A 23,359-nucleotide genomic window follows, 5' to 3' on the forward strand; every position below is an offset into this window, starting at 1 on the left:
CTTCGAGTGGTCATCTGTGCAGTCACACATATGGGCTCAGCGCCTGGGCAGGGCCAGCTTCGGAAACTTCTCTAGCTGAAAGTCTTTTAGGCGGGAACCCTCCCCCACCGTCCACTAAGCATGCTCAGGGGTTCCCGCCTAATCCCCTCAGTTCCTGAAACCGCCTAAACAGTCTCACTGAGGAGAACCACCAGGTAATCAAAAAATGACACCATAGTGGGGACAGTGGGAGGGTTGTGTGACTGCACAGATGACCACTCGAAGAACTACAGTTACAGGTAAGCAACCTGTCTTTCTTCTTCGTGGTCTCTGTGCATCACACATATGGGCGAATAACAAGCTGACTACCCGGAGGTGGGTGGTGTCAGGTGATGGATGAAAATTCAACGGATTGCCGATAAGACGGCACGCCCAAAGGCTCTGATGTCCAGACGGTAGTGACTGGCAAAAGTCAGAGGTGTCGACCAGATATCCGCTTTGCAGAGGTCCGGTATGGCAATACCTCTTTCAAAAGCTGTAGCAGTGGCCCCTCCTCTGGTGGAGTGAGAGCGCACTTTCCCCTTCAGCGGGGGGCCAGCAAGTTCATAGGCTAATTTAATAGTCTGAAAAAACCCAAGCAGATATTCTCTGCGGAGATGCTTGGAGTCCCTTTTGTTTGACCCATAACAAACAAAAAATCTTAGGGATCTCCAGAGAGTCACTGTTCTGTCCAGCGTATGTAGTGTTGACTCAAGAAGAGTTGTCGGCGCAAGGAAAAAGCTTGGCAGAGTAAAATCCTGCCCAAGGTGAAAGGAGTAACAACTTTTGGAAAAAAGCTGGGTCTGGTCTAAGGACCACTTTGTCGGCATGAAAACCCGTATAAGGTGAGTCCATACGGAGTGCTGCTAACTCTGATGCACGTCTAGCAGACGTTATGGCAACAAGGAATACCACCTTAAAAGTCGGTAAACGCAAATCTGTCTTTGCCAATGGTTCGAAAGGCTTGGCAGACAGTGCTTTGAGCACCACGGAAAGGCTCCATTGCGGAACAAAGGAACGAAGGGGTGGAACTGTATTTTTCATCCCTTTCATAAAGCGCTTAACCAGTGGATGAGTGAAGACCGAACAGCCCTAAATCCATAAATGTGAGGCAGAATCGCTGCCAGATAAACTCTAAGTGAGGAAACTTAAGGCCTCTTTTAACAAGGAAAAAGGGAAAGTGAGGATGGTGGAAATAGGCTCTGAAAGGGGTTTCTCATTCCTGCTTAGTGCAAAGGAGGAGTGAGCTTCCCATTTGGTAGCATATGACTTTCTAGTCGCTTGTTTCTTAGCTGCTAGAATTATGTCCCATATATCAGGGGGTAAAGATTGACAGTCTAACGTTGTGGTTTCTACTATGAGGTCCAGAGAGCTCAATAAATTGAGGATTACTCCCACTGCCTTCGATAGCATCCTCTTCTAAGATGCCACTAGAAGCCAGTTGTCTAAATATAGGTAGACTTTCACCCTGTGTAGGCAATGAACTGCCATATATTTTGCAAACATTCGGTGGGCTGTGCTTAGGTCCATAGACGCACCCAAACTGGGACAGGTTTACCTATGATAAACCCAAGGTACCTCTGGCGAGTGTTCTGAATGGCTATATGGAAGTATGCATACTTATGTGTATGGGGCAAAACCTACTCCCTTCTTGAGGAACAGCATTAAGAAAGACAGTGTGTCATCTGTAATTTGCTGGTTCCGATGCAGGAAACAAGATAAGCAATGCGATTGAACAATCCTTCACCATCGGATGGTAGGTCCTCAATCTAGTTCACAGAGTGAGACCTGCTAATCATAGGTGTGCATGCAAAGCGCCAGAGCGTGCACCATCGCTCTCAACTCACAGTGAAGTGACGGGTCATGTAAAGTTGATGACAAGAGGAAAAGTTGCATCTGGACATCATAACTAGATAGTGTATGACTCTGGGGCCCAAAGCAGATGAATATGTTCTGAAAACTCCCCTTGGGGCTAACTGAACTAATATAGAATTGGACACGGGTGCATAAAGAAAAAGCCCCATGTCCATTACTGCACTTTAAAGATTCTGCACTTTCCAATGTCAGAGCCATCAAAGAAGGGCCCTTCCAGGAATTTTTAACTGTCAGAAGCAGTGCTGGGAGGAAAAATATCGACACTGGAGTTGGCTTCTCCAGTGCATACAGCATGAGATACAAAATCCTGCACTTTATTTTCCTAGTTATGTGTCTCAATACCAAGCCTGGTCATCCTCAATGACCGGGAAGTGGTATAAGTCCTCCAAAGGAGGTTCTGCCCTGTGTAGGTGATGCAGAAGAGAGCAATGTTGAGACCGACTGATAGTCCTCAAAGGATTGAAGGGAATCAGGTCTATTCTTATGCTCTAACTCATCTTCCCCAAGTTGATCTCCTAATGTCCCATGTAATGGGGGTGGAATGGGGAAGAGCTAAGTAATTGTGCTGACGCATTGTGGCTGTAACAACTGAGCCCTGCGTATCGGTCGCAATGACAGTGATCACGGTTGTACGTATCCCCATCACGGTACTAAAGCCAGTATCCATGCTTGTATGGTATTCTCAGGAGACGTGGCCCATTTAACATTGTATGCCCTCCTCTTCCAAGGGGGGGGGAGCCCCAAGAATGATGACATCAGACATCATGGTAATAAAACGCTCTCCATTGAAAGCAAAGCACTCAGAGCGTAGAGACTCTGGAATGGGGACCTTGAAATAGGTGGTTAGCTTGCAAGGTATACACTGCCTGATGTGGTGGACAGATGTCCATTGGCTTTGGAGGGGAGAGATATTACATCTCACCCTCTGACATTGAAGCTGCATGCGAGATGCCCTCTTGGTATCAAGAGTCTCAGCGTTTGTACCAAAGAGCTATTAACGTTATTGCCAATCTCGGTATCAAGGGTTCCAGCCTTGGTACCGAAGAAACCAGTTATGTTATTGTCATTTTCAGTACTAAAAATTTCAACCTTGGTACCAAAAAAGTCAGTTATTACCCTACCCTGTGCCTGTTTGCATTCTCTTCCCCTCCTTATTGTTTTATTATGATTTTATTAGACTGTAAGCCTATGCGGCAGGGTCTTGCTTTTTACTGTTTTACTCTGTACAGCACCATGTACATTGATGGTGCTATATAAATAAATAAATAAATAAATAAATAAATAAATAATAATAATAATGTTCATTGCCAGTGTCAGCATAGAGAACTCCAGCGTCTGCATTGTAGATGCTAGTTATGTAATTGCCACTGTTGGTATCGAGGGCTCCAGTCTGTACCGAAGAAGCTACATTGTTGCCAGTCTCAGCATTGAGGAATTCATTCTCGGTACTGAAGAAACTAGTTATATTGTTGCCAGACTCGGTACTGAGAGGCTTCAGGCTCCGCACTGAAGAAGCTAGTTATATTGTTTCTCGGTATTGAGAGCAGTCTAGGTACCGAGAGGTCACAGGCTAGGCACTGAAGAAGCTAGTTATATTGTTGCAAGTCACGGTACCGAGAGGCTTCAATCTAGGTACCGAGAGGTCACAGGCTAGGCACTGAAGAAGCTAGTTATATTGTTGCAAGTCTCGGTATCGAGAGGCTTCAGTGTACTGAAGAACCTAGTTATTATTGCTACCGAGGAGGCCAGCCATGGGGACTCTAACAGTAGTTGTTAGATCTGGCTTCCATCGAACGACAGATCCTCTATGCGGGTGCGTGCCTGCTGGGACAGCCCTGTGGACCTCAGCTACGCATGCCTTGGTAGCGCAATGGAAACTACCATGGCTTTGAGGCGCAGTCCGTAGCGTATTAAGCTATTGTCGAGAAAGTCTCATAGCCTCAATACAAAAACATCTGCCAGTTCCCTTTGGTCATCTGGCAAGAATCCGGAGAGAGATGTAATATTCCCCCATAAGAAGAGCTTACGTTTTGCCATTGCGGCTTGGTAATTATGCACACGAAGGGATAAAGCTGTAGAAGAGTATACTCTTCTCCCCAGGCCGTGCAACCTACGGCCTTCTTTGTCCACTGGTGCATTATTTGTATGTAAATAGGAACGGGACAATTTAGTCCTGCATCTTATAAATATATGTTGTCTAGCCTCCTCGACGTTGTGGCATAGAGGAGGGCAGCTTCCATGATTGTTGTGCTGTGCGCAGCAGCACAGGCAAATATGGAATAGCCACTGGGGTTGATGACCCACAGTATACATCATCGTAAACTGGGTCATTAAATTTCTCTATAGGTTGGGATATTTGAGCACCTAGGGACCTTGCCATTCTTTGTACTTTATCAGTAAAGTGTGCTAAGTCCTCTGAAGGGGACACCACGTCTGCAGTGACCACGAGGTCATCTGGTGGTGATGTATCTTGTGAGGAGTCCGATTGGTAATCCTCCTCCGATGGAACATCCAGTCCCATGTCTGATGTAGGCAACGTTTGCAATGCTTCCGATGGTACCGAAGCGGTTGGTACTGCGGTTTGTGTTGGTTGCAGAGCATGCCTCGGTACCGATGGTAGAGGCGGCGGTGGCATGGCCAAGACATCCTCTGGGAGGGATGGAGGGAAGATTGCTTTGGAGGGTGGTTGGCGGAAACGCGGGTACGGCTCGTGTTGCCGTTCCTACGGATATTGATAATAGTAATCTTGGTGCCTTCTGTGTCTCCAATCCTCGCAATAATACGGAGGATACTAGGGAGGTTGCCAATCGGCGTAATAGTCCCACATTCTTGGAGGGGACAGATGTCACTCGTCATAGGTCATATATTGAGGACCTGAATGAGCTAAAGCTGGTGAACGACCCCGGTCGTACCTGTAAGGAGGCGTATGTCAGTATCGATAGCCTTCGGTATCGACCGGCGTTTGCTGGGGCACTTGTCGGTACCGACGTCCGTCGATATCGATGGGCTGTGGTTCCTCTCGGTACCGAGAGGAACTGGGACCCCGATCAGGTATGGTATTATCCAGGGAGGAACCTCTAATTTCGCCTTCCGAAATTGATGCTCTTATGCTGGGATCATCTGTCGGTACCGTGATGATCTGCAGCGGAGAAAGTATCGGTGAGCCGATACCGTGCCCTGCCTGGGGCGGAGAATTCGATACTGGTGGTGCGGATGGTGTCGCCCATCTCGGTAGCGATAGCCTCGGTATCGGGCTTATCGGTTCCGGAGGAGACCTTTGCAATGAAAGGCTCGACATCGGGCTCCTGTGCCCTGTCGGATGCTTCGGTACCGAAGTGCTTGGTACCGGGCTCCTTCTTCCCATTTTTCGTCTTAAGTTTGCTCTTTTCTTTCTGGGGTTGTCAGCCCCAGAATGCTTTCTCACTCTCTTAGAAATCTTCTTTGCCACCTTTGTTGATGCGGACTGAGAGGAGGAAGGGGGAACCGATAAGGCTTCACTCCGCGCGGGAGGAGGTTGGGGTATAGACTCCATTATAATAGGAGATTTGGAGCGTTGAGATCCTCTCGGTACTTCCACTGCCTCCAACGCCTTTTTTCAGAACAACGCCCGAAGGCGGTCTGATAGGTTTTTTCTCGCTTGCCTCGAGAATTTTAGACAAAACACACAAGATTCCACAATGTGTGTCCCCCAAGCAAAGCAAACAAAGGGAATGTCCGTTGGTTAGCGTGATCTTCAGCCCGCAAACGGGGCACTTCTTGAAGAGGCCTTGATGTGCCATAAGCCACAAGGCTAACAACAAACAAATTCTTTTTTAAAATATATATATATATATAATAACTAAATAGAAAAGATTAGAAAACTGGAGAGAAAAGACAAGAAGGAAAATAGAATATTTTCAGCTGAGGTAAAGTATACCACACACGAGAAGTCTCCACAAGCTGTTGACCCTACAGGCAGTTGAAGAGAACTGAGGGGATTAGGCGGGAACCCCAGAGCATGCTCAGTGGACGGTGAGGGAGGGTTCCCGCCTAAAAGACTTTCAGCTAGAGAAGTTTCCGAAGCTGGCCCTGCGCAGGCGCAGAGCCCATATGTGTGATGCACAGAGACCACGGAGAAGAACTAATTGTTTCAGATGGGACATTACTTTGTGAGATCCCCATGTGCCACCATATTGCTGCATTCCCTAAGCCATAGGGAAGATTTTCAACAGGTCAAGCCATGGGTGAAGAGGTGAATCTCTGCTCTTTCAGAGAATCTCTTGCTGTAGATGAAACTCCACTGAGAATCCTGGGGAACCTCCTGCTACATACCCCTTTATGACAGCACAGGAAAGCATTTATCTAAAGTCTCACTGTCTGGGCTAGCTTGCCCCATCATCTGCAGCAAAGCTGCGAGATGAAAGAATGAAGGTCAAACTAGATCTGATAGAGGAGATCTGGATCTTGTGAGTGTTTTAAAAATATTAAAATAGCAGCCACAAGGGTGGCAATAACAGTTCAGATCTGGGCCGCAGCACTGCAGGAGGGAGAGGTTAATTTTGTTACATCCCTGGCAAGATCCATGTTTTGGCTAATTTGTAGCAAGACTTCTGCTGAGGGGTGTATTATTTTTATTCTTTAAAACCTATGGTGAGGTTGTACTGGTGTGTTTTTAACCTATTTTTTATATTCTTATTGCAGTATAAAAAGCAATATAGACATTTTATATAAAAAATAAAAGCAAGGAGGCACTTTTCTTCCTATACCAACTGAAATTAATCCAATTAAAAATGTCAGTTTAATTTTTTTATATTCTCTGTAACTATTCTTTTACATGGTGTGTGGCTTTTATTAGAAAGACAAACTGTCTGTGATTGCAAATGTGAGCACAGTATTACTGAACATCAAAGCACTAAGGAAAAACACACACATTCTCAATGTAAATGAAATTGGCAACATTGTCTTCAATATAGTCCAGAGGCTCTCAGACTATGCCAGAATGAGCATCTTAAGATCAAGCTTCATAACTGAAGCTAATCTTTCCTAACCATAGCAAAATGGAAGTGCTGTATATCCAATGCTATGAACTGTTTCGAGAAGCCTTCCTCCACTGACTAGCCACTGGTTCCTTTGTTTTTAAATTGAACAATTTTAATTTCCTTTTTAAATCTTCTTCCTTTTCCTGTTTATACCTATGTTCACCACTCTGGAATCTGCATTAGATAATTGAGCAGTATATAAATATGGTAAAATAAATAAATAAATAAATAGCATGAGAGCTGGGTTCATTACAATTTAAACATTCATTGAACAAAGACAAAAGCAATTCTTCTAACTGTCATAGTTGTGAGGAAAACCTTATTATTATTTATTTATATAGCACCATCAATGTACATGGTGCTGTACAGAGTAAAACAGTAAATAGCAAGGCCCTGCCACATAGTGGCTGCATTCAGACAATACTCAGATTAAGCTGAGATAAGCACAAGCATTTTGCCTGCACACACAATCCTTTGTGGCAAGCCATGACTAAACCTGGATGCATTTAATTAACTATAGCTTCTTCTTTTGTCCAAACCAAGAAACTATGGTTAAAAGCATTGGAAGAAGTGATAATTTTAAACCATGTTTTAAAGTTGGCTTATGATCCAAGTGTGTTCTGAAACTGGCAACCATAGCTTATGCATTCCAACAAACTGGGAAAGTGGCAATGAGTTTATACAAACACATCTCTGCTTTCAGTACTGTACTTCGATCAGAAGTGTTTATAACTTATAAACAGACCTAGGTTTATATTATGGGCATAACATTAAACCATAGTTTAACTGTGGGGAATGAGACTAGGGCCTCATCTACACCAAGCAGGATATTCCACTATGAAAGCAGCATATAAAAAGCAGGAACCACACTACTGCTTTATAGTGGTATTGAAGTGCACTGACAACAGTTGGGGCCCATGACACATACCATAGACCACATTCATACCACTTTCATAGTGTTGTATCCTGCTTGGTGTAGATGAGCCCTAGGTGGGCTTTGGGCTCACACACTCCCAAATATCGTCTTCACCTTTGATGAAGCTGCAAAGCATCTGCTTTCTGGCTTAAACTAACAAAGTTTATTGTCATGTGTTTATGTTTTAAAGTCAGGTATGTAAGACCCAAATCTGGCACCATGCGACCAGTCCAGATCAGGGCCCTGCATCGTTTTTTTACTGAAAGTTCTCTCTTTTCTTAGCTGCTATTTGTCTCTGAAATGCTGTTTTCTTTTGACTGGGCAGCTAAGAGTTCCCCACCCACCCCAAAGATTTCTATATTTTTATTCACCTTGGTGTTTCTTCAAGCATGGTGATACCTCCCTCTACTTTCTTAGTGGTCCTGTTTTGGCTACAATCTTGTCGGTACTCAACCACTAAGTTTGCTATTAGAGGAAGTAATGGCTTTTTCCATTTTTGTGCTCAGCCTCTTAGATTAGTTTCTCAAAAGTGCAACAATTAAAATAATATTGTGTCCTTTCTGAGCAGGTGAAGGGTTAGTCTACATTGCAGACTACTGCCATGCTAGCTTGCATTGTGTTCGTTTCACTGGTCCTTCTATCCTTCCAACTGGTGTTTAATTAAAAACAAACTCTCTATTTTCATAGCAGTGCACACTTCTATGGTAAAGGGTTTGTTTCAAATGAGAAGCAGTATAAAAATATTGCAAATAAGTAAATAAACAAACTCTGCCCAAGTGTCGTTAGCATTGTTTTCTTCCACCCTATTCCTGGCTGTGTTACTGTTTATCTGTAATAAAAAATAGAGTTTTCCATGCCTACAAACTTCAGAGTTCTTCTATTTTTACATTTCTTTTTCAAAAAGCCCTGTTTGAGAACTGAGTACAAGAACACACAAGTTCATGAGTAAACAAATCACAATAAAGCAAAGTGATAATGGGCACGCAGAGTATACTTCTACCTTTTGTGTAAGGCAGAATTCATGAAGGCACCAGAGGGAAAGACAATGAAGGTCAGAAAGTCAGAATCCATATCTGGTCACATACTACAAAGGAAGGGTAAGCGCAGTTAACTTGGAATTACCAAATCCACAAGTTATACTGTTAATGCTCCAAAATACTGCAGTGTGAAACATACAGGTACAGCTCTCAGAGATTCCAATGAACAGGTGTTCCCATACAAAAACAACAGGTCAGGTACCAGCTGATGTCGGTTCCAACTCAACACTGGATTAAATAAGTGCATATAGCAGGCCACCTCATAGACAGCATCTCTGCATTCTTCTTGATTACAAAGACATTTATTTTCCTACTCAACATACCTTGTTCCCTCTGTTGATCTTTCTGTTCCATAGACACAAGAGCAGAGAAATGTGCTTGATCATAGGCAAGGACTAGGGGCGAGCAATGACATCGGTTAGGCATAACTTCCAAAGGCAAGTAAATTCCACCAAATGGAATTGGTGCAAATGCTGTGAAGAGAAACCAAGACTGTAGAAATAATGTGTAAAACTAAGAGAAGATGACTTTTAATATTGATGTATTACATTTCTTATCAGTGATAGAGGCCATTCAGAGATGATAATCAGCACGGCAGAACAAAAATCCAAAATACCTTAGTATCAGAAATCCCCTAACCCAAGCATGCAGAATTTGTAAGCTACCAAATCAAATGCAACCCATAGGTCATGTACACTGGTCAACCAGGGGCCAGGCAAGGTTACCTACAAAGCTGTTGAGTTTTTATTTACGTTGTCTGATCACCGGTTTTGCTGTTCTGGCCAAATATTTAACTTCTCAAACATTAGATACTACACCCATTAGGTACCAGTTAAACAAAGTTCCCATTGGAATAAGATGATATAGTTAATAACAGGTGCAAGCTGTCAATAAAAAAACTAACCTTCTCCTCCTGAATCTCGTAACATTGTATCTGCAACAACAACAATCGGTCGCCTTAATATATGCGCTAGGACAAAAACATGGAACTCCTCTAGGCTCTCATAGACTGGATCTTCAGAATTGTCAACTCTAGAAAACCAAGCATAATGGCATATAATTCAGAATTGGAGAGCTTTTCATCCTGTCCTTACAGTTACTAACCATGAAGCACATCACAGCTTTACAACTCAACTCAAATAATTTAAAACACAAGATGGAAATAAAACCACATTGATCTAGAACAGCAAATTCTGTTGAAATAGTTTCCAGAAAATATTTGAAATAAATAGTTTCCAGAATACAAAACACGGGATAGTTAAATGTTGAACTTGGATATATATCAGAGAACAAAATGCACACATAGTGCATCAGTTCATGGAGGCGTAAATATGCAAAACAGGGATTTCTTCCTTTAAACAGCAGGAGTTACTAGGAAAGGATTAAGCCTCCAATTATGTGTATTTTCAAGAGAAATATAATGATCATCTGGAAGTAATAACCTGGCTGGGAATTAGAAGAGACTGCCCCACATATACCAGCATATCACTAAGTATATTGGGTTGAATCCTAACTAAGTCAGTTGGACTTAAATCCCACTGAAATCAATGGAAAGAGTTAGTCATTGATCTCAATGGGAACTAAGTTCAGCTAAATTAGGCTGGATTCAACCCATTGTATTGTTGTGTGGATTTTAATTGTAAGCTACTTGAGCAGATGAGTTTAGCTGAAAAGTGAGTATAAATATAATTAATAACAATAACAAATTTGTTTGCATTAACCATTCTTAACAGATGCCCTGTCTGCATATTGTACTCTAGTATCTATATCCATATAAATAACCCAGCCTGAAAAGCTGCTCTCAGGGTGGATTCAGATGTTATGATTGTGGCATGCCTGCTGCCAAACACTTCCATGTGGAGGATTCTCCATGCCAAATCCATAATATGTATTGGTTATGTGGTTGCCATTTTGCATCAGTCTTCCTTTCTGCAACTCCCCACACTCAAAGTTTAAAAAAAATCATTTTGAGGTCAAGTTTTCATTTGAACCAATGCAAAACTGGCATCTTACGAATTTCAACTTACGTGTTTCTTAGTATGAGCTTAGTATATATGTACTGTTGATAGTGCCTATCTGCTATAAAAGCTAGGAAAAGCTAAGAGGCAGGGTGGTCACACATGCTTTTATAGCAGACGCTTGCTGATTCAGCACATGACAGGAGCTGAATGTGTGAACTGACTCCACTGAAAAGAATTGTATTTGAGGTGATGTGAGAATTCTAGCTGTAGTGTTTGATCTGTGAAGGCTCATTTAGACTTGCGCGTCACTACTTGATACAGCATTCAACAAGCGAACATAGACAAACCAACTTTCAGACTTTGGGGGAACAGCAGGTAATAATCATCACCAGCATGACCTAGATCTTGCTGACCAGAAGTGAAGGGGAAGGAATATATGTCCTTTTGTTAGTTGGTAATAAATCTTGCTAGTGAGACTATGGTAACATCCTTCTAAACATGTTTGCTGGCAATTTTATACTGTGAATTTCCAGACGTCATGTGAAAATTAAAAACACAGAAACGGTGAGACAAAACTGAAGACCAATAGAGACATATTTGTCTCTGTCCAGAATCTAGGAATAAAGTATGCACACCTATTTGTGAGCATGTGCATTTATATGAACCGTTAATCACAGAAGCTACCCATAAGACCAGAATTGGCAACTTGACATAAAAGAGTTCTCAAATTCTTCAGAACTCTGGAAGTTGACAACATTTGTACTTTTTTAAAAATAATATGTTTACTCATTAAAAACATGAAAATGAAAATCCTCACACAACTGGCAATCTAGTCTAGTTTAGAATCTATTATTTTCTCTTTTAAAAAACAGAGTTTGCTTTGAAGCTGATGCAACTTTGGAGGCATCAGGCTTGTTGTGGCACCAAAGAAAACTGGCTCATCTATAATTCAAAGGCTACTATGCAAATTTTCTTCAGCAACTGTACAGTGAAACAACTGGGAGTGGTCAGTGCACAGAAGTACTCTTGGAATGTTCTCCACCCCAAAAGGAATCTGGGCTGCAGGTTCTCATATTTATCTTTATGCCTCAGATTTTCACCCTGGATCCCAGGAAGAGACTGCAGGCTCGAATGTAATTCCACAAATCACTTTTTCATACAAAAAAAGTGCATATGTGTTTTTCACACATATGCACAGCCTTGGACTGAGTTCAGACAACATGATAACCCACACTGAAGAGTTGAGTATGGGATGAGTGTGGGTTGTTGTTGAAATGTGGGTTATTGTGTTTTCTGAACCTGGCCACACTAGCAAATCATGGTTTGCTAACCACAAACAACCTATAGTTCACAACCCAACAACAAACTAGGGATTCTCTTCATGGATTGTTCACAGTTAACAAACCATGATTTGTTAGCATGGCTGGGTTCAAACAACATGATAAACCACATTTCAACAACAACCCGGAGTTCAACTACAGCCAACACTGAACCCACACTCAACCCTTGAGAGTGGGTTATCGTGTTGTCTGAATCCAGCCTTAGTATACCTTCATATATTCAACATAAAAAAATCAAAAAACAAATAGATAGGTCCAACCAAGAGATTACACTTATCACTGACTGGTTTGGTTTCCACTGTTGGGCAGTTATATGATCTAGCAGCCTTGCTAGATCAGACCAAATGTACATCTCGCTTAGAGTTCTGTTTCCTACAGTGGTCAACGAGATGCCCCCAATGAAGACATAAAGGCAAACATTGTTATTTAAATTATTTTTAGCAGTTTACCTTGTTTTAATTTTTCTATGTTAAAAGTTCTAGACTATTTTTATTATACTGTATTTTTTTTTATGAATTGTTGTAAACTGCCCTGAGAGCTTTAGCTATGGGGTGTTATAGAAATGATATTATTATTATTATTATTATTATTATTATTATTATTATTATTATTATTATTCTTTCCCACCTCTGCTACGAAAAATGACAATAATATATAGCCATCCAATATTAACAATGCTTATCATATGAATAATGTAACATGTTATCTCCCTTACAGAACATTGTGTTCAAGCATTTATTAAACTATGTTACTAATATTATTCAACATTTACTAAAAGCAAAGAGTGTGTTGCTGTAGAAGTACTTCATGGGATGACCCCGGGTTCTAGTACTATGATGGGTGGGGGGGGGGGAATGTTTTCCCAGCCACTTTGTCCACTCCATGCATAATTTTGTACTCCTCTATCATCTCTCCACTTACTTACCCCTTTTTCTAAACTAAACAGTCCCAGACATACCTTTCCTCCTGAGAGAGTTGCTCTAGCTACTAGATTGTTTTAGTTGCTTGTTTCTACCATTTTGCAACTCTTCAGCATCCTTACACAATTGTCTAGGAGATGCTTCCCATAGATTATATCTTTAACTGATATAGAAAGATCTGGAAAAGTGGAGGGCAGGAAGAAGGCTGCACTTTCCCCTGGTGACTGGCAACTCCCTCTTAAGGATTATTGATTCACACTTTGAGAACTGTGGTGCTACATATTAAAATTATTTATTAGCGCTGTATGGTGTGTGTGTGTTAGTTCTGATTTTTGGAGAAGCAAAGCCGTCAGAAGTGACTTCTTTAAGACTGAGTTCTTTTGGCAAATACATCTCAGCACTTCTCTAATTGGAATACATCGGTCTGTACAAAAACATGAGGCATGAACAGTCTTGAAAGGACAGAATGAGGTTGAGAAAACTGCTGATAAGGACCTGAATACAAAAGCAGCATGGATTAAGCCACCCACTCAACTCAATGTGTGGATAAGATGGTGGTGTAGGAGGGAAGGGTTCAGATTTGTTAGGCACTGGGGAATGTTTTGGGACAAGCCAGGCCTGTACAAGAGGGACAGGCTCCCCTTGAACCACAATGCTGGCACTAAACATTAAAAGATGGCAGAGCAGCTTTTAAACTGAAACCTGGGGGAAAGCCGACAGGAGTTGGGAAGCTCCCCACCTTACCTGGTTTTTATTTTATAGATTATTATTCTTTAATTATTTTTAATCATTTTAGCTGGGAAAGTGGCATGTTGCAAACCAAAGTGCTGGCTTGAGATTTGGCATTTGGGGCTCAGACCCCACATCTGCCTTGTATCCTTGGGACTCATCAGTTTGCTTTCTGTGAAATGCATGTTGAAGCAGAAAACAGGGGGTTTGAAAGACTGGCTTGTGTTTTGGAGTTCAGACCCAACGTCTGACTTGTACTTATGCTCACGGTCAAGTTACTTTTGTTTTAGTCTCATCAGCTTGCTTTCTGGGAAATGGGTATTTTGTACCATGGCAGCCATTTTGTGATTAGGCAAGTGCCGATGACAGCCATTTTATGAGCCATTTCCTTTTCACTATCATATCACTTACACAAAATTCTACATGTGCCTACTGACCCAAAATGGTTGGGAACCCCTGCTTTAGCTCATGATCTAACTCTTACAAGAAAAGGATACGTAGCATTTGGGACTTCTTGGGTTTACCAGACAAGGCTTATCATAAACTATAACATCGTTTCCACCAACAGGGATGCACCCTATTACTCCAGACACATTTCTGTATGCAGGATATGAATTAATATAATTTATCCTTTTCCTATTGTCTTACATAATTTATCACTGGTAGGCCCCTAAAGCAAAAATGGGACATAGCAATCCACACTTACCCACCACCAGTGCCTCCATTTTTGCTGAAGTGAGTGCGTGGTTCACTTGAAGCCAGCTTTAACAGTTCATTCCATTCCCGCTCCCATTCTTCTTCAGTATAAACTAACCCCGACTAGGGGAAAGAAGAAACTGCATTTTAAGAAACGAGGAGACAAGTATAACTCATACAACAGAATGGAGGTACACTTTGATTGGCATCTTCACATCTTTGGACACATGTTTGCAGAAATTGTTCTCTGGAACCTTAGTATGCAGTTGTCTGGACTCATTTATAATGTCCCTTTTTCAAATATAAACTAATTGATAGCCTTGAATAAAGTACAATATCCTGCTTTAAATTAAATGTTTGTTTATTTATTACATTTACATCCTGTGTTGAACTCAAGGTGGTGTACACAATCCTCCTCCTCTCCATAGATTGAAGTGAGAGTCTGTGACTGGCCCAAAGTCACCCAGTGAGCTTCCATGGCCGAGTAAGACCTAGAACCTGGATCTCACAACTCCCACTCCAAAACTATAATCACTACATCTTCTTGGGTTTCTCTTATGCATCTTTTTCTGGAAGGCAAGCCTAGGAACAGTCAAAATCAGGGGGGAGAAGCTTTGGCTATTGGGAGGTATAAAAATGAAATAAATAAATAAATAAATAGTAAGTCTTCACATTCTTCTATAGTGCTTTCAAGCTCTCTCAGGCTGGAGAAACAGATGTTCAGGTTAAAGTTCTCTTCAAAATGTTTGTTTCAACCAGCAAAATGGGATCATAAAGAATAATGGAGAGGAGAAGAAAAACGGAAATTTCTGATACCAAAAACTGGGTGATACAAGTTTAGTGCTTCAGTATTAAGTGATATACCAGAACTTGGGCTGGTCCGCAAATGACATTTTGTCTCCCAGACTTGTAGGGGATGACTGAAGATATCCAGTGTCACAGGGAAAGCACACTGCACAGACTCAGACACATTTTTCATCATAATTCTTTCATGTGCACCAAGCGTAAGCACTGGCACTAATAACGGACTCCATAGAAAACTTGTAAAGAAATTAAAAAACAAACCCTGGGCAAGTTCTTGTCTCTTCATACCATACAAACCTCCTTATTCTGCTGTGTCTGCTGCCACCTCCACCTTCTTTTCAGGGCTTCCCTTTCAGCACCACTTCTCATCATTGTGTAGAGTGCTTTCCGTAATACAAGGTCCCTGTCGTGAAATCCCCACATTCCTAAATGCAGAAAACATAGAGTGAGTGTTACAGATAAAGTATCAAAACAGAAACAGCACAAAAAAACTCATGAAGAATAACTAAAGCTTAGCATGCTATAAATAATTTCCATTGCTCTCCTAATAGGAGTTTAATTCCCTTTCACTGTTTTTAAGCTTTTCAAATAAAAGCTGAAAACATTAAATAGGTTACTGAAGAGCAATATGGAATTCAGTTTAAGAGGCCTTGAAGTATTGAGTTATCTTGCACACAGTGTTTTGGCTCGACTTTGCTAGAAGGACCAAATGCTCTTGATTTTAGCCTTAGAAATTTGGGAACAGGCCTTGAGCTTCTAATGATCACTAAGGGCTCTTCAGAGGGTTTTTTTAGGAGTAATGATGCAAAGAGCTACAGGGCTTGCTGTTTCCACAAGAGACGGTTTAACATCTTCTGGAATACAAACCTTCATAAAAGAAACAAAATTCAGAATATTTGAATCCTAAAAATACAACCAGCCACATGCTTTCAAGCTTTAACATAAGCAAGAAAATAAACTTAATACAATTAAAGAAAAACACCGGTGTTCTAAGGCTGCAATCCTAAACATATATACTTGAAGTCTTGCCCCTCTCATGGATTTATTGTGAAGCCTTCAGCCTAAATTTCAATCTTAAAAACTAAGAACAATCATGACCTAAATTACAGGGATGCTGTGAAGGTGAAAAAAGACAATAAAGAAAAGGAACCATATAAATGAAACATTTACATGGAAGGAGCACATCAAACCCTCCTTGGTTCACAGGCTCCATAAAAGCCACAGAGCTCAAGGTGCATTTAAATGGATTTTTTAAACTTAAGATTCAGTCTTGTTACAGCACTGGCTTCAAATCCCTTCAATAAGCTCAAAGTCTATTTTTCTTGCCTTTTCATAAACACTTAACAATGATCAGGGAATAGATCCTCTTCAGATTCTGTGCCTAAAGGGCTGTTCCCTTAAGGTTAATCTCCTTGACTCGAACTATAAGCAATTGATTCCTTCTCTTAGAACTTGACTTGGTGTTTTTTCTCTAGCAGGATGTCTCTTTCCACTGTCCATCAACTCCTCCCTTGGGGGCTTAGGGGCTTTCCCTGCAGATCCATCTTTCTGCTTGGGTTACTTGTTCCTCCAGCAAGGGAGGTTGATCATCCAGACTAGGCCCCACAAAGCTCTAACTTCCCTTTCCCCTGTACTGCTAAGGGTTACAAGTAAGAGCACGTATTTCTTTCCTCCTCCTTTCTTCTTTATTTATTTATTTATTTATTTATTTATTTATTACATTTCTATACCGCCCAATAGCCGAAGCTCTCTGGGCGGTTCACCAAGTAGGGTAGATGTAGTACGAAGAGGCGGTTCTTTGCTTCTCTTCGTACTACATCTACCCTACTTGGCTCCTTTCTTCTTCACTGGGCCAGTGCACATGATCCCAGCGAAGAAAATAAACCATGGTAGAAATAAGCCAACAACAGCCCATGGATTATTTGATGGTTGCTACCTCCTCAAATAAGCCATGCTGCCTGGGTTCAGATGACATGGGAAATCCACCTGACACACGACTGTCACGTGGCTGGGCTTAACAAGCCACAAGTGACTGTGTTCGCATGATCACAGTTGAGGAAATAAATCACAGTGGTTTCTACCTATACTCTGCATAGGCTGGAGGTATTTGCATACTTATCATCAGTAGTGCGGCTTGAATAGCTTGTTACCCACGGCAACAGAACACTACAACAGCCCAGCAAATCCCTCTGGCATGCAACTGGCACACACATGCAGGGTTGGTGTGGTGGTTCTGAGGGGTGGGAGAAAAAGCCATGATGACTTATTTCCCCTCTGTGATTGTGTGAACCAGGCCAATGCCTCTTCCAGCTTCTTCAATTCTTATGTGCCTGTCTTTTCCTGTTTCTCCATAAAGCGCTCTTTCTCACCTCCTTCTTTCAATGCCATCCCCACCCATGTCTCTTTGGCCTTTATCTTTGTCTTCAGCATCTGCTTGACACTCCTAGCCATTTCCACTCACTCCAAGCTGTAAGTCATCAAGGCAGTCAGAATAGACCAGTCTGGTTTATCATATTATGCCCATCCTGGCTGGGATGATCTCAGTACCATGGGTGCCTGGGAAGACGTGGTGAGCCCCAGCAGAATCACTAGCAAAATGCCAAATATGCCAGTGGAATACCTCAGATATTTCAGAGGAAAACACCAGTATAGATATGCCAGTAGAAAGGTTGAAATGGGGTGACACACTTATCCTATCCCCTTTCAATCCATGCCTCTGTTGATGGTGCAACTTTACACCAACCCAGACCTGGCAAAGGAAATTTCCTTCCCTTTGACTGCAATGGAAAAATGGGGGGAGGCTCAAAAATAGTTGCCCATGTGTTGACAATTACCATGCCTATGTTACTACAATAGAGCACAGGACATAGATGTAATTAAGCTCCAAGTCACAACCAGTATATAAATTTCACACAGAAAGTCCATAATCCAAATGTAAGGGCACAGCTGGCCTCATGCCACATACACTGAGAGCTCACAAGAAGAAAACCTGGTGATGGGAAACTATAGGGAAAGTCCACTTTGCATGCAAACAGCATGACTTAAGAAGATATATGGCAATTTGAACAAATTGCAAACACTTCTCTACTGAGAACCCTTACTCCCAGTAGCTAAGCCTTAGGGGAGGCATTTCAACCTTGCATTTCAACCTTTCAGAATGGGGAAACCCACCACAAAAGCTGGGAAACCACAAAACGATTAGTGGTTAGGGGGAAGGGACTTGGGCGGGGAGAAAGGGGCCATCTAGGGAATCCCAGAAGGTTGCATTTGGGCCACTGCCCTGCGGTTCAACACCTCTGCCCTACAGGACCAGGTGCATGAAGTAGAACGAACAGCTACTGCACACGTCGTATTTTTGCAACTCCAATGGGAAGGAGGAAGTATTCTCACAGTCACTGCATTTTCCTCTCCCCCACAGAGGGGGAAAGCTAAGGCATGAGAACTGGCTGAGCAGCCAGGTGACACCTATTTGCTCTTCTCTCTCATTCACTCTTCTCTCTCAGCTCCTCACCAGCATCAACCAAAATGGATTGGGTCCAACAAACTACATGTGTCTCATATTGGTACTTTCATCCTTCCCTGTTTCTAATTAAAGATAACAAGGATACAACCTTTTATACTAATAGTAAATAAAGCAGTGCAATGGGTACATGAAACCCAAAGATGGACATAAATATAAGATGAACTATAAATGTCCTTGAAGACTCAGACCTGAGCCTACACATCTGTTGTAGATATAATCCTATTAAAATGGAATCTTTGCCTGTATCAGGCTAAACATTTTATGCTTATCATATGCTGGCACAAACAGGTTGAAAGTTTAATCTGTTGTTGCATCTTCATCTTAGCCATTAAATTGGTGAAGCTTCTGCACTCGTGTGGCACAGAACGGTAAAGCAGCAGTTTCTGCAGCTGAAACTCTCCCCATGGCCTCAGTTCGATCCCAGTGGAAGCTGGTTTCAGGCAGCCAGCTCGGGTCAACTCAGCCTTCCATCCTCCCGAGGTCGGTAAAATGAGTACCCAGTTAGCTGGGGGAAAGGTAATAATGGCCAGGGAAGGCAACGGCAAACCACCCCGCTATAAGGCCTGCCAAGAAAACGTCAGCAAAAGCTGGCGTCCCTCCAAGAGTCAGTAATAACTCAGTGCTTGCATGAGAGGTTCCTTTCCCTTCCTTCTGTCATCCATCAAACTGTACTGACCAGTGACATATCCAATATAACTGAAGGAGAGAAAATTGAACAGCATTTTATTTCAATTCAGCCTCTGTACTATCTTGACATCTAAAAAAAGGTAATATTTCCTTATCTCACTGAAGCTTACAACAACTATGTGAGGCAGAGAACTGAAGCCAAGAGACTATGAGTTCCTTAAAGTTATCTGGCAAATCTACAGATGTCCAGAGAATTGTACCCAGATATCTCAGTCCAACATGCTGCTTATGCCCTACTTTAGCATAGTTAGCCATCATGGATAAGATTAATTTTCTTAATAGTTTATTTATACCACATTCAGTCTTTTCACTTCTGTATCTTGTGAGTTTTCATCATTTCTAAAAAGGTGGGATATAAACATTAAAAACAAAACAGACAGCTATACTAGTATTTCAGAATGGGTTGATATTATCAGAAGACAAGACCTACCCAGAGAAGCAGCATGTAACAGGCAGTTTCCATCACCAGTTGTTGCCAATGGAAGAAGCCGTTTACAACTTGTACACACTGTGGACCACCAGTTAAGACGACCTGAAAAATGAAGCATCATTTCAAAATAAAGAACACGATCCAGCCAACGTTCACTACCTTGAAGTCCTATTGACTTTGACTTCTTTCCCCAAGACACAAATTGAATATTGTGTAGTAACCTGTACTTTTTAGTATAAGAGCAGTGTAGTCTCTAGTAATTCCCTAACTGAATAACAAATAGGTTGGGGGAGATTGTTTTTTCATCCACATTTTTAAACTAACTGACCTAATTTGCACTTCCCAGATTAATATGTTGATTTGAACACAGTTATCCTTCAGACTGCAAATTCTCTAAATATTTTAATGCATTTCTCAGCTCAAACACTGTATGCAAAAATGTGTATGTTAGGGAAAGCTGCATACAAAGCTGCATATTAGGGGAATTTGCACATGAAAATAAATGCAGATTTTTATGCATTTTTAAAAAATTGCAGACGGATGCAGAAATTGGATGGAACAGACTTACAACTGAATAGATGTGAAACTTAGATGGGGCAGAAGTCCCTTTCCTGCCGTGGCAGCACGGCTTGGGCAGGAGCAGGCTTTTGTGGGAGGGAAGGAGGGGAAGGACAACCCATCTGCTATGCATCTTCCCAAGTTGAGACGTGGGCGGGGCTTGCCTTTAAAGGTAGGCCCCACCCATCCCAGAAACAAATAAATAATAATAATAATAAATTTATTTTTTACCCGCCTCTCCATCCCGATTGAGGCAGGAACAACGATAAGTATAAAATACATAAAAAATCACTTCATTTGCACAGCATGGGCATCTCTCTACCCACAAAGCAAAGCCTTGATATAATTTTGCTACGAGCTGACCTCTGCCTCACTTCATTTTATTAAGCCCTATCTTCTAACCAACTTTTGTCCATCTAACTAAAGTATAATTCACACTTAAAGTGGCAAAAGTGCTTGCTGCATATTATTTCTTCACATCTGACATTTATGACTGCAATAGTGGTACATGGCAAACACTCTTGTTACGAAGTGTGGCTTGGTCCTAAGACTACAAACCCTCTGGGCAAGGACTGTGTGACATCTCTGCTTGGTTTTAAATAGCAGTGCTAGTAACTTTTGCTGCCAATGCAGCTTGCTTACTGCTCCTTCTACACTAACTCCCTTCTCTCCCTTTCAATCTGAATCTCAGCTTTATCCTTGCAACCAGGTTCTGGCTCTGGAGCTCGCTGCATCTCTTTCCTCTCTCCCAGTCTTTTAATCAATCAATCTTCTGTGTTTTAAGTACCACTCTGACTAATCCTGATTTATTATCCTACCATTGTCAGTGCAGCACTAGATCTGCTATTTCCTAGTCCTCTTCACTTCTATCACAATTTGCCATCAACTGTTCCTTCAGATTAACTCCTGCATGTTGGATTTGCTCCTCAGTACTCAATCACCCCATTCTGAAAACACTCCTTACAGAGACTTCTGACCAAAATTTGAGGTTGCTAATGAATTAATTGTTTGATTCTAAACTAACTTACAATTTTATGGTTTTAATTCAGGATTAGCTTCATTAAGGAGTTCAGTAACATACAAAGGATTCCAACAAAAATAGACCGAGAAAAGTTTATCAATTGTAATAGTTTGCTTTATTAAAACACTTGGTAATCGCCACATGAATTCAATAAGCAGCAGCTGGTACGCACTTCATATTCCTAACCAGTCTTATTAAATCTAAATTAGGAGTGCACTTGGGAAGCGTAATTTAAAGTGTGTTGGACTGCCTCTGGGAGAGATAAAATTGGAAATAACATGTTCTCATTTTTAGCAATTCCTTTCTCGTGGATTCTGAGAAATAACAGCCTATCACCAGCTCCATGCAGAATATTTTGGTAATAATGCAGGTGATGACAAATCAAGAGTGCTACTTAAAGAAGACTCATAAAATCCATACAATAACTATACAATTCTTGAGACCTCTATTTTGGCCCTGGTTAGGCCTCATCTAGAGTATTGTGTCCAGTTCTGGGCTCCACAATTCAAGAAGGATGCAGACGAGCTAGAGTGTGTTCAGAAGAGGGCAACCAGGATGATCAGGGGTCTAGAAACAAAGCCCTATGAAGAGAGACTGAAAGAACTGGGCATGTTTAGCCTGGAGAAGAGAAGATTGAGGGGAGACATGACAGCACTCTTCAAATACTTAAAAGGTTGTCACACAGAGGAGGGCCAGGATCTCTTCTCGATCCTCCCAGAGTGCAGGACACGGAATAACGGGCTCAAGTTAAAGGAAGCCAGATTCCGGCTGGACATCAGGAAAAACTTCCTGACTGTTAGAGCAGTGCGACCGTGGAATCAGTTACCTAGGGAGGTTGTGGGCTCTCCCACACTAGAGGCCTTCAAGAGGCAGCTGGATAACCATCTGTCAGGGATGCTTTAGGGTGGATTCCTGCATTGAGCAGGGGGGTGGACTCGATGGCCTTGTAGGCCCCTTCCAACTCTGCTATTCTATGATTCTATGAGAAGAGTTGTATAGTGGAGAAGGTAATAGCTAAGTAAAAAAAAACCCCTAAGATGTGGTGCCTGTTACATTTCAGAATATATATTAAGGGCATTTGTCTGAATTGTTTTTCAGAGAGGTTATATCAATGACTGAGCAAAAATGTTTTCAGAATAGTAAACTGTGATGCTTTTGTTGTTGCCAATCTCCCTCATTTGAAAAAGCATGAATATGACAGAAGATATTCAGCACAGATGCTAGTGGAATTCCATATTTTCAAAATTTTGATAATAAAGTATCTTTTTTTCAGCCCCTTCCCTTAAGCTGCAGGAGCATTTGCTTGCTTTAAGCAAGTGGAATTTGGGCAGGGATTCAGCCACACATAGCTAGATAGCCAGGACAGACACCTTGGCTGTCCTTCTACTGTCCGTTTTACGGGTCAAACACTTTCAGTGAACCAGGTAAATAAGCAGAGGTTACAGTCTAGGGAGACATGGTAGGAGAAGAAGTTGGATAAGAATTAAAGACAAGGCCAAGGCCAAGCACACTTGAGGCAGCTGTAGCAGCAACTACTCTGCAATCACAGTTTTGATTAGTAGGGGCAATTGCCTCCCATTTCTGTACATTCCTAGAGCCCTGTGTGCCCAGCCATATTAAAATTCCTAACATGCACACTGGCCAGTTATGTTAGCACAACATCTCATGTAGAATTAAAGGATAAAGCACAGGTTTGTTTTTATGATTTTTACCTTAATGTTTTGGCTAAATATGGTCACAACTAGGCATTAAAACCAACAATGATAATTTAAAACAATAAATAGTATGACAATAAAATAGTTAAGAGACAAAATCCGTGGCTTTAT

The 23,359-nt window shown here is 41.6% G+C and overlaps 2 protein-coding genes across 4 annotated transcripts in view; one reads left to right on the forward strand and one right to left on the reverse strand.

The window, feature by feature from the left end:
* The window catches only part of KLF13 (KLF transcription factor 13), a 292,039-nt gene that overhangs the window by 89,442 nt on the left and 179,238 nt on the right, over positions 1-23,359 (forward strand). The window lies entirely within an intron of this gene.
* Positions 1-23,359, reverse strand: part of OTUD7A (OTU deubiquitinase 7A) — a 468,621-nt gene that overhangs the window by 11,541 nt on the left and 433,721 nt on the right. For all 3 annotated transcript variants that reach the window (XM_063142461.1, XM_063142460.1, XM_063142462.1), the window contains exons 5-9: positions 19,955-20,056; positions 15,612-15,739; positions 14,521-14,633; positions 9,769-9,896; positions 9,188-9,337 (exon numbers count right to left, since the gene is read on the reverse strand). In XM_063142461.1, coding sequence (XP_062998531.1) covers positions 9,188-9,337; positions 9,769-9,896; positions 14,521-14,633; positions 15,612-15,739; positions 19,955-20,056 — 621 coding nt within the window. The remainder of the gene's footprint in view (positions 1-9,187; positions 9,338-9,768; positions 9,897-14,520; positions 14,634-15,611; positions 15,740-19,954; positions 20,057-23,359) is intronic.

The sequence above is a fragment of the Elgaria multicarinata genome, chromosome 16, assembly GCF_023053635.1.
Source record: "Elgaria multicarinata webbii isolate HBS135686 ecotype San Diego chromosome 16, rElgMul1.1.pri, whole genome shotgun sequence".
NCBI classification, from domain to species: domain Eukaryota; kingdom Metazoa; phylum Chordata; class Lepidosauria; order Squamata; family Anguidae; genus Elgaria; species Elgaria multicarinata.